A 12601-nucleotide genomic window follows, 5' to 3' on the forward strand; every position below is an offset into this window, starting at 1 on the left:
AAATGCCTGTTACTCAGTGGCAAGTGAAGTTGAGGTGAAGTTCTCCTAATGTTTAGGATTCATTTCCACATGTTCTGCCCAAGGGATCAATTCCAGTGCACAGATCACACAGGCTCCCACTTCCCAGCCAAAACTCACCATCTGAGAGGGAGTGGAAAACTCTCAGAATATAAAAAGAAAATAAATACCAAGTCTTCTCATAAGCCAAGGCCTAGCAGCATTTATTTCTATAATGATATATTTTCAATAGTATAATATCTGCAAACACCAATATCTCAATGGAATGCATAGATTTGTCAAATAGAATACAATCTAGGTTTTAAATAGTACACAATAGTGCTTTGGTTAACATTTAAGACTCAAATAATTTTCAAGTAATACAGTGCTGACTGTCAAATACTTCTCATTAGCTGCCTTGGGCTATAGATGGTTTGTGCATCATTGACTCTTCTGCATTTGAGCCATCCTTTTGGCTTTGGTGAGTAAGTATCTGTTTCTTCCTTCTTCGAACCGTCTCTTTTCATCTTCTGTTTCAATCTGTTAACAAAGAAACAAATGGTGGTATTGGATCATTCAGTGTTTCAGTCAGGCATGGGAGATAGGTCAGGTGTAGGTTTGATCTGTAGGACATTGTACAGCCTGATTTAACACAATGTGGAGTCAGTGAGAATCTTCTAGAATCAAGATGTATCCTTGTTCCTCTCTAATTAAGAAACTTAATATGGGTTATCAGCATCTTTTGACATTGATGATGAGCCTAATAACACAACACATTTACTGAAACTGCCTTGGGATAAGAAACAGTGTCAAGCAGCACCATTATACTGTATAATGCAATGCTCTTACAAAACAGCACCATGTTCTATTTACTATGAGTAATGCCATAGGAGAGCTGCACATGGGTAAAGATCAGATGATCACACCTCAAGGTTCATTCAATACTGTTACTTAGACAAAGTGTCACCTTGGCGTTTTCGAAGGTAACTCTGACCCTTGAGCAAGAAGGTTGTGCATTCAAGCCCAACTTTAAGGTATATCATCCAAGCTGAAATTTCAGGTCAGCATCAAATGAATTCTGGAATTGTTACAGCTGCTATCTTCGGCTCGAGATGTCAAACCAAGTCTACCACTTTTTGTTAAGATGGATACTAGAAAACTTTTAAACCATGAATGGAATTTCTTTCAGCATACAGAACAGCATGTATCCTCCAAACAAAGCAATCAAGACATACTATAAATTATGCCATTGGAGATCCACTCATTAACAACTTGATTTGACAGCAGACATGATTAATTGAGGCATTATTGCATTCTGCTGCTTCTGCCACAATTTCAATTTTCTAGCTATCAAAATGCTCCTTCAAAGAAAATAAAATGTTGCATTGAACATTTATCTTTAATACTAATCCAATTTCTTAAAAGACTCTACATGTTCTGTTTCTGCCTGTAATTTCAAGCAACTGAACTTCCCTGCATCAACTCTTGTTTAATTATAGTTGCAGTTTGGTAATCCCAGGTATGACTTGACCCACAATCTTGTTCTTTAATTGAGTTGACAGTTCCTTAGTCTGAAACTAGTGTACATCCGCACATTCGTTATTGATCAGCACTCATGTGAAATGTCAGGCTTCATCATGACGCCTGTTGACAGTTATATGAGTCAGAATGGAAGAAATGAGTTTGGACAGTTACTTGTCGGGCTGATTCCATGAGCAACCATGACTAGGATTGCAGATGTAGAGAAATGGCTGCTGCACCACCCATAAAGACACACTGCCACTGGTAAACCCTACAGCCGACCATCTCTTAAGTTCACATTGGTCAAACCAAAGAAATCCAAGCCTATCTCGCTGGATAACTTCAACACTGTGTGGCAGGACTTCTTTTGCTCACTGCTTCATATTCACTTTCCAGCAGAAGTCACTGGGTAATGATCAGAAGGCATAATCTTGGTTGATTTTGATAGGAAGAATTAGGAAGCACATACTGCCTGGAAAGTAAGAGTTTAATTGGGGTCGAGGCACAATGGGATTTAGTGGGTATAGATCCACAAGCCATTAGAAATAGGAATGCCAGTTTATAAAGCCTCTGGAAAAACAAACAAAGCACACTTCTGGAGGAACAGAATTGAAAAGCTGACAGATTATGTTAAATTTGTAAAAAAAAACTTCAGACTACACTTAAGAGCATGATGCACAGTCCTTAATTCCATACTATAAAACAAATTCAGAGATACTGGAGAAAGTGCAAATAAAAGTTAACAAGAATGAAACCACAGGCACACACTGTATCAGGGAGGATTAAATTCAAAAACGTGCAACTTGCTACTGAAGGAAAAGTTGAGGCGAATGGCAGAGGCACATTTACAAGGAAGCTGGATAAGCCTAATAGCGAGAAAGGAATGGAAAGATATGCTGATGGGGTTGGATAAAGAGGGGCTCAGTGCTATTCTATGCAGTACATGTATCTACTAATTGGAGAAATAAACTTTAACGCGTAATATAATCACAGAGAACCTCTAACCATAAGAATGGCAGTGGCATTGCAAATGAATTGTAAAATGCACTTTAATGATGTATTGAATGTGTCACTAAACACTCCAATTTATTATTTTAGATACTTCACTAAAAAAAAGAGATACACATCCTTCTGTGCTGCAATTTTATCTCAATGCCAGTCAACATGTACTACACTTGACACATTTTTGCTAGCATAATGGAATGAATTTCGAGTGTCATTCCACCAACATCACTCACTCATGCCTTTGTTACTGAGAATACTGGAGGTGTCGTTGGTGTCAAGGTCAAAAGACTCTTAACCATGCAATCATAGAATCAATTGGTATAGTGACAGAAAGAACTATTAAACGTTATTAGTGATATCCACTGAGTGATGAGTTACACAACTAAGGCTAGTGCCTGCCTAATACTTAAACAACCAGCATAGCAAAGGACCACTTGAGCTGTTTTTGGTTTAGAATTATATTAGCAATGTTGAAAATTCTGGCATTCAATCAGGCAATCCATCTGTTATTTCACTCTCACCGCACACTCCAAACTAATATTACTTGCCCACCTTCTGGCTTGGATCTCTTTTGCTTAAACCTACAGCTATCCTCTGCTGCTGCTCTCTCTGCATTCTTCAAACAGCCCATTGAAGAACTTATCCCTTCCTCCTTATTAGCAGGAATTCTAATTGTCCCACTGTCCTCTCTTATTATCTTCCTGCATACCTACTGGTTCTAATACAGCCTTTGTTTACAAAAGATAAACATCTGCTGTGGCCTGAGATTTATTTCTTCATTACAAACCATCCCCTTAATCACTCTTCCTCTTACATTCAACAAGTTCAAGGAGTTTAAGAACTTCTTTGTCACTAAAAGTGATACTATCCATTCAACTGTGTCTCCTGTTCTCTCTCATCCCAAAGATCTCCATAACTTCTAAAGTCAAATCTCCCCAGGTCATCCCTATTTATAATTTCTCTCACTTCTTTCCTAACCCATGTTCTCTCTAAGCTAATATTGTTTACAAGACAATGTCCCTCTCCAGTCACTCACTGAACTGCTGACCACCCAACTGTCTTTCTCTAGACGTATTCTATCTGACATTGTGAACTGTTCCCCTTATTTGGTCCCTTTCTACTCCTTTCAAATATTCTGTCATCACCAGTTTCCTTCACTTTTGACCCATCTGGCCTTGTAGCTGCCAACCCATCTTGAATCTCTCTTTCCTGTCCAAATGATGTTACTTCCTCCCAAAGCCATGACAATTTTTTCCACAGCTCCACATCAGAATTTCTTCAGTAAGAATTGCAGTTTCTGCTACAGTAATGAAACAGCCCAAATCAAAGCCACTTAAATTATGTGCATATGACCACATTTCTCAAATTTCTCTACAGCAATTTACAACACCAATCTACAGTGACCGTTTCAAAGATGCATTCACTCCACTCTTCGGTCCACACCACCAGTTACTTACAGCATTGCTCAGTAATTAACTCCCCACTTAAATCCTTTTTTGTTCACTAGTCTTTTAGTCACCCCTCCTAATATGCTTTGGCTCGGCATCCATTTATATTGATCTCTGTCTTATGAACTGCATACTTTTCCCTGCTATTGGCAGTATATTTTTCAAATCAAATTCTATTGAATGTTTCTTTCCTATTTATTTTTAAGTTCTATGCAGCATGCTTTATACTACTGCTTACACACAAAAATGCAATGTTTCAAGAGAACTGCAAAATTATTTTGAAACTTTCAATCCAAGATTTTTTCTTGTATTTTTGGAGCATTTTGAATTCTGATATGTTTGCTGCATTATACAAGTTCAGATATGAAAAGCTAATTATTCCAAACATCTCATGCTTGAGGTGCTACGGACAAAATAAGCAGATGCCTAATTAACAAGGAGCAAGTTCCCAGAAATTAATTATGCGCAGCTGTCACGTTTTTCAAACACCTTCAAGTAGCATTGTGACAGTAACGGCTCATGTGTGGCACTGTAGTATTATCCCTACCTCTGGGCCAGGAGGGTGGGTTCAAGTCCCACCTGTTCCAGAGGTGTGCATTAACATCACTGAACAAGCTGACTAGGTAAATATCTAGAATTGTGGCAGTGCATCTGCTCAAATGTTTGAGAGATTATATACTTATGCAACAATCATCACATCACAGAACCATCTAAAAATATGGATTGAATCATATAAATATTACATGTCAGTTGGTCAGAATTATAGAAACTATAGCTTAGGCAGAGGACAATCAGATTATTGTGCTATGCTGATGTTAGTTCACCACCAAAGTGACATGTTGTAATCCTATTTCCCTACATGATTTTACATTCTTTTCAAATACTTCTCAAGTTTTCTTTTAAACTATGCTACAATCTATCTCCATAATCACTTGTTCTGAAGCACTGAGTACTAATAACCCCCCTTGAAAGAAAAATGTTTCTAATTTACACCTTTTTCTGATATTCATGATGATTCATTAACAACTAGTTGCCAATTCCAAACCCTTAAGAGGTTTTCAAATCTCTGTATGATCCATTTTCCTCACTTATTCTTCCACTGTCTGTAGAATATTGGCTCAATTTTGAAAGATTTTCTTCACAAGTACTTTTATTGCTTTGTACTGTTCTTGTGAAATTTGATTTATCAATAATATAATACTGGATTTGAATTCAGTATGATTCATATCAAATGAATGGATGGAAGTTGGGAGAAATAAAGTCAAAAGTGACATATGGCTTTATGTCATGTTTTCATTTTCCATAGCATGGGATAAGATAGCAACATATAAAAGGACACTATATGTATGACAAAGTTTTTGACAAGCTGAAAATGTGTTGCTGGTTAAAGCACAGCAGGTCAGGCAGCATCCAAGGAACAGGAAATTCGACGTTTTGGGCCATCAGGAATGGCTGATGAAGGGCTCTGGCCCGAAACGTCGAATTTCCTGTTCCTTGGATGCTGCCTGACCTGCTGTGCTTTAACCAGCAACACATTTTCAGCTCTGATCTCCAGCATCTGCAGACCTCACTTTTTACTCAAAGTTTTTGACAAACTGTTTTGTTTTAGGAAGAGGAAAAATTAATTGCCATTATCGCTATGGCGACGTCTTTGCACATGAGTTTGGACAGTGTTTGTGGCAGCAGGGTGGAGAATAATCACTCTCTAATCATTGACTATAATGACACCATACATCGCTCAGGGAGAGACCTGGTTTATTTACATCTATCAATCGAGAAAATCTTCCTGAAGTCCATTTATATTCCCAACACACAAAGATAAATAACAGAGCGGTTTGACACATGCTTTGTATTTGTAACAGACCATAAAAATACGGTTCTCCAAAACACTATTTCATGGAAGCAGAGATCCTTTCAACATGATTAATTGGACACAGATGACATAGTGCCTTATCTGAGAAAGAAAACAGTTCTGTTTCTATCTGAAACTCAAATCCTTACCAAACACTTAAATGCAAACCCAGGATGAAAAATCAAGTCAAAAACATGCTGGAGTAAAACTGAGTTTCCACGGCACATTTGTACAATCTGTCTTTTGTTTTGCAGCTGAGTGTCTCCATCTCTTACCCCCCAGTGAAATGAAAGGGAAATTACGTAGCTGTTGTTTAACCAACAATTATTAATCACACAAAATAATCATGAAATTAAATCATTATCACTGATTAACCTTTTAGTCCTTAATTTTTCAAGTATTAAACAGATTTGAAGTGTTGTAGGACAGTTATATGAAACAGAGACAAAACAATTGTCAGGAGAAAGTGAGGACTGCAGATGCTGGAGATCAGAGCTTAAAAATGTGTTGCTAGAAAAGCGCAGCAAGTCAGGCAGCATCAAAGGAGCAGGAGAAGCGACGTTTTGGGCATAAGCCCTTCTTCAGGAATTATTGACATTTCGGGCATAGGCCCTTCTTCAGGAAGGGCTTCCTGAAGAAGGGCTTATGCCCGAAACATTGATTCTCCTGCTCCTTTGATGCTGCCTGATCTGCTGCGCTTTTCCAGCAACACATTTTTAAGCAAAAAATTTGTCAGCCAATGCTTCCAGCATTAACTAGGAATATGCCCAGTTGGCACAAAATAAATCAACACAAGCAATTCTGTACCAATAAAATATATATTTTAAAAGGTGTTCATAGGATGTGGACATCAGCACATGGAACAGTTATTGCTCTAATTACCCAGAGGGCAGTTAAGCGTCAACCACATCATTGTATGTCTGGATTTACATGGAGGCCAGATCAGATTAGATTAGATTCTCTTCAGTGTGGAAACAGGCCCTTCGGCCTGATCAGAAGAATGGGGGAATGTGTTGTGATATAGGATGGGGAGTTAGTAGAGGAAAGATGAAGGAAGGCTAGAGAGAGCTTGTTAAATTAGCATGGGGAGTTTGGATTCAATGTTTTTGAGCTGGAGGTTCAGAAGACCAATATGGTCTGTGAGTGAAATTTAGTGCAAAACAGAGTAATACATGTGCAGTTTATAATAGGCTAGAGGTGACGGCCCAGGTATTATCGCTGGACTATTAATCCGGAAGCTCAGATAATGTTCTGAGGACTTGGGTCCAAATCCTGCCTTGACAAATGGTAGAACTTGATTCAACAATAATCTGGAATTAAGAATCTACCGATGACCCTGAAACCATTGTCAACTGATGAAAATATGCCATTCTCACGTGGTCTGGCGTACATGTGACTCCAGACCCCCAGCAATGTGGGTGACTCTCAACTTTTGCTCTGAAATGGCCGAGCAAGCTACTTGGCTCAAAGGCAATTGGGGTGGGCAATAAACGCTGGCTAACCAGCAATTCCCACGAGTGAACTAAAGAAAGCGTGACGCTGGCGTCGGAGAAGGCAAATTTGAAAGAAAGAAGAACATGGATAAAATATTCAGTGGCAGCTGAGGTGAAATAATGGCCCTGTAATGGGACAAACAGAAATAGCAACCTTACCAAGGACAGAATAGAATTTGGAGCTCAATTCAGTGTGAAATAGAACACAAAGGCAGAGCGTTAAATTATGGACGATGCTTTTACCTAAATATACCTGCCATAGACTTGTAGTAGAAAGGTCTCAGCTTCCGTGAGTGGAACTCAATAAAATAAGAAGGGCTTGCTTTGTAGTGAATTCTCTTTTACATATTTTCATGGTTTTGAACTATAAAGGCAAGTGAAAAGAACCAATGGACTGTTTAAAATCTGCAGCAGATGGGGCACAGACATCAGAGGAATCAGCTGCACTCAAGAATAAAAATAAAACATTTGATCTATTTTTCTCATGGCACCTGCGTTTAAATGAAAGAAAAAATATAGCAAGTAACTTCTCCTAATTGTGTAACAAGGTTTTATTAATATGGATGTCAAATTGTTTATGTCACTTGCATTATCTTCAGTAGCTGCACCGAGATCATTAATTCAAATCTATTTCTCCTGCATCTACCAGAAAGGTGTTAATTCATGTTGGGCTACAAATTCACAGCTTCCAGGTGTCTGATGATATTCATTCTCCCTCAATTATCCTCCAAAACAATATGAAGCATTTTTGACCAAATATAAATACAAAGCGTGTCCACAATGATATGTGCTGTTTTTTATTCACTCATGGAACGTGAGTGTCACTGGCTGGCCAGCATTTATTGCTTGGCATTAGCTGCCATTGTGAAGATGGTGGTGAGCTGCCTTCTTGATCCATTGAGTCCATGTGCTGTATGTTCACCTACAATGCCATTATGGAAGGAATTCCAGGATTTTGATCCAGTAACAGTGAAGAAATGATGATATATTTCCAAGTCAGGATAGTGAGTAACTTGGAGGGGACTGGCAGGTGGTGGCTCCCATGTATCTGCTACCCTTGTCCTTCAGGAAGGATTTGATCATGGGTTTGGAAGGTGCTGTCAAAGATTCTTTGATGAATTTCTACAGTGCATTTCGAAGATAGTACATACTGCTGTTACTGAGCCTTTGTGGGGGAGGGAGTGGATGCTTGTGGATGTGGTGCCAATCAAGCAGGCTGTTTTGCCCTGGATGTTGTCAAGCACTCTGAGTGTTGTTGGAGCTGCACCCATCGGACAAATGGGGAGTATTCCATTACACTCCTCACTGTCCCTTGTTGATGGTAGTCAGGCTTTCAGGAGTCAGAGGTGAGTTACTATCACTGGAGTATTAATCCAGAGTAAAGTCTATGTAGTGTCCTGAGGACCTGGGTTCAAATCTCACCATGGAGAATGGTGGAATTTGAATTCAATATTAATTGGGTGCGGCACGGTGGCTCAGTGGTTAGCACTGTTGCCCCACAACACCAGGGGCCTGAGTTTGATTCCCACCTTGGGCAACTGTCTGGAGCTGTGGAGTTTGCACATTTTCCCCATGTCTGCATGGGTTTCCTCTGAGTGCTCCAGTTTCCTCTCACAATCCAAGGATGTGCAGGTTAGGTGAATTAGCCATTCTAAATTGCCCATAGTGTTCAGGGATGGGTAGTTTAGGTGCATTAGTGTGGGGTAAATGTAGAGTAGATGGGGAATTACTAGGTGGGTTACTCTTTGGAGGGTTGGTGTGGACATATTGGGCCACACCGTAGGGATTCTATGATTCTATGATAATAACCGCAATTTTTCTAGCCTCTGACCTCTCTTGTAGCCACTTGTGTTTATGTGGCAAGCCAAGTTTGTGTTCAATGGTAACCCAAAGATGCTGAAGTGGGCAGATTCAGTGATGATAACCCCATTGAATCTCAACGGATGGTGATTTGATTGTCTTTTGTTGGAGCTGGTCACTGCCTACAATTTGTGTGGCGCGAATGTTACTTGCCACTTTTCAGCCCAAGCCTGGTTATTGTACAGATCGTGTTGCATTTGAACACTGATTCCTTCAGTATCTGAGGAGTTGTGAATGGTGCTGAACATTGTTCAATCATCAGTAGAAATTCACACCTCTGACCTTATGATTGAGAGAAGGTTATTAATGAATCAGCTTAAGATGGTTGGGCCTAGGTCACAACCTGAGGTACTCTTGAAGAGCTGCCCTGGAGCTGAGATGACTGACCTCCACAAACCACGACCATCTTCCTATGTGCCAGGTATGACCCCAATCAACAAAGAGTTTGCCCTCTGACACCGATTGATTCCTGTTTTTATTACAGCCCCTTGTTGCTACACTCGGTCAAATGCGGCTTTCATGCCAAGGTTTGTCATTCTCACCTCATGTCTGGAATTCAGCTGTTTTGCCCATGTTTGAAGGCAGTAATGAGGTCAGGAGTTGATTGGCCCTGACGGGACCCAATATGGGTTGCAGGTTGTTGCTGAACAGGTGCTGCTTGATAGCACTGTTGATGACATCTTCCATCAGTTTCCTGATGATCAAGAATAGGTTGGTGGGGCAATAATTGGCTGGGTTGAATTTGTGTTGCCTTTTGTGTACAGGACATATCTGGGCAATTTTCCACATTGTTAGGTAGATGCCAGTGTTGTAACTGAACTGCAACAGTTTAGCTAGGGGAATGGCAAATTCTGAAGTGCAAGCCCATGTGCATTATAAAGAAGGAACACCACATCCACATTAGAGCCACTGATTTTTATTTTCTTTATATTTAGATTGTAGAGACCAATATTGGAGCAAAAGATTGTTATAACAGACGTGATCAATTAAAGCATCACTGACTCGAAAACAAACTAGCTCCTTTTAGTCTGTATACCATTATAAATGACCAAGTTTCATGTCCTTTTTATTTCTGGGTGCTGATCTAAACCCGATTATTTATGCTGCCTTTCCTGTTGGTTACAGGAAAGCAGTACAATGACCAACCTTCCTGTGTCACACCCCCTGAAAAATGTTTACTTCAGGATCAAGCATACAGCAGTAAAAATTGGCTGGAGGTGAAGGAGCACTTGAATTATCGCAGGCATCACTTGGGTGATATTTAGACCACTACCATCCACTCCAATGTTTTGGAGATTTGATGGGTGCACAAATTGTTCAGCAGCTATTATATGGCAAACCCTCCATGTGACTTCAACAGATTAAGAGTAATATAGTCACAGTCACAATTCATCTCAGGTTTTGAGGCAAGCAAGCTTATTCAATACATCACTTCTCACATCCTGTTAAAATTGTAATATGAAACACACAACCATTTTATGTTACCTTTTTGGTAAATCAGGTAATGTATTAAAACTTAAGTCCTGCTCGAATGAAATTGTCATGATGTCCAGATTTTTAAGCAGGTGACTCTTAATATTTGCACCAGAGGTTACAAGTTCTGTTCATATACTCTTGACTTTCATGCACTTTCTGCCTCACTAAGCATCCAGCTCCAAACCCCGTGGAATAATGCATTTCTAACATCATAGTTCAGCTACCTCCTGAAGTACAGTGAATGGGTACACATTAATACAGAAAGCTTACATTGACACAGTGGGTGATATTTCCTCGGGATAGTGATCAGGCACATCTGCCCCACCTCAAGGATTTTCATTTTATCTGAGGTTTGATATGATATTGTGTCATAAAGCTGATGGGACCAGTGAGTCATGGGCTTTCTCACTTGGAGCTCAAAGGGCAAGCGAGGCTGAGCATTACACATTTGCATGTCAAAGAATTTCTTTTAAGCAGAGAAAATTAGATGAACCTGATCCAGAAAGTCTAAATGCAGATGATCGAGATGCAAGATAGCACCAAGTTTACAAAGAGCACTTAAGGTAAATGAAGCAGTAATTACATACTTCCAACTTTGAATTTTAAAATCTCAAAGATTATAGAAAACCAGAAACTGAGGAAATTAGGACATTACATAATTTTGATGATTTTAGAATTTAAGAGTTGAATATGAACTGATTCTAATCAGTTTATGACACAGGTGTACAGGCCACATCTTTTTATTTTTCATTAATTGTGGATAAAAATGGGAAAAGGATACAGCTTTAAATCAAGGACTGCTGAAGGAGAAGTTGCAGTTTTAAAATAAGTTACCGGAACTCACTGTGAGCTGTATTTACATTGTCACTTTGTTCTAGCAGTGGGGGAGAATTGCTGGACTCATCGGCACTGTGGATGCATGCTCAGGGCAGTCTTGCCCACAGACAGACTGCTGATTGGTTTTTCAATCAGAAACATTGTGTTGGCCAGGAGATATCAGCATGACAACAACTCTCTTATTGACTCCTGGACAGGTGGCCAGCCTGTGTGTGAACTATACAGCGACTGAAAGCCTCCAGACTCTAAAAAGAGAACAGCCTGTCTCTCTTTTTGCAGAACAGTAACAACAATTTGGAAGATAGCTAGCTATTCTCAAAGACAACCTTTAAACTGAGGCCTATAACTATTAACTGTAAGATGTTGTCATCTATTATGTTCTGATAGATTGCCTGAGATCTTATGGAATGAGGGAACAAATAATGTGTTTATTAATTAAGAGTAAATTGGGTGTGAAGTAGTTGTACAAATTTGGGGAGCTAGTAAATCAGTGGGGCTGCGTTTAATGGAGTGTGGCTAACTGACATAGAGCTGTCGCATAAGAGTATGGTCTTGAATTCTACTTAAATACTGACACTGAACAATTAATGTGTCAACTGCCCTGTGATTTCAGTAAAGAACTCAGGGGACCTGAAATGAAGAAAATCAGAAATCAGAGGGCTTGGAAGAAGCAAAAGGACATCTTAGTGAATCACTGATTCCTGATGAAGGACTTATGCCCGAAACATCGATTCTCCCGCTCCTCAGATACTGCCTGACCTGCTGATTTTTTCCAGGACCACACTCTCGACTCTGATTTCCAGCATTTGCAGTCTTCACTTTCTCCTATCTCATTGAATCAGATGGACTGGTGTTATTGAACAGTGTTCCCCTGATACATTTTCCTTCACCCATAACATCTATGATATTGAGGTTGTCTGAATCTGTCTGCATGTGAATATATGGGTTTAGGCAGGGGAAGAGTTTAAGTCAGAGAGTTTATAAGTTGATCATTCATATTTTTTGTGCCTGTGATTGGAATTAAATTATTTGCAATAAATAATAGCTTCTTACTAAGTGCAGAAACCTGGTCTGTTTTCAGTTAACCTGAGTTTGTCAGACAACAAAAACTG

The 12601-nt window shown here is 39.5% G+C and overlaps 1 protein-coding gene across 2 annotated transcripts in view; it reads right to left on the reverse strand.

Moving 5' to 3' along the window:
* Positions 1 to 282: 282 nt before the first annotated feature.
* Positions 283 to 12601, reverse strand: part of acot7 (acyl-CoA thioesterase 7) — a 263971-nt gene continuing 251652 nt past the window's right edge. For both annotated transcript variants that reach the window (XM_060852033.1, XM_060852035.1), the window contains exon 9: positions 283 to 537. In XM_060852033.1, coding sequence (XP_060708016.1) covers positions 439 to 537 — 99 coding nt within the window. In that variant the 3' untranslated portion in view covers positions 283 to 438. The remainder of the gene's footprint in view (positions 538 to 12601) is intronic.

The sequence above is a fragment of the Hemiscyllium ocellatum genome, chromosome 37 (genome assembly GCF_020745735.1).
Source record: "Hemiscyllium ocellatum isolate sHemOce1 chromosome 37, sHemOce1.pat.X.cur, whole genome shotgun sequence".
Lineage (NCBI taxonomy): Eukaryota > Metazoa > Chordata > Chondrichthyes > Orectolobiformes > Hemiscylliidae > Hemiscyllium > Hemiscyllium ocellatum.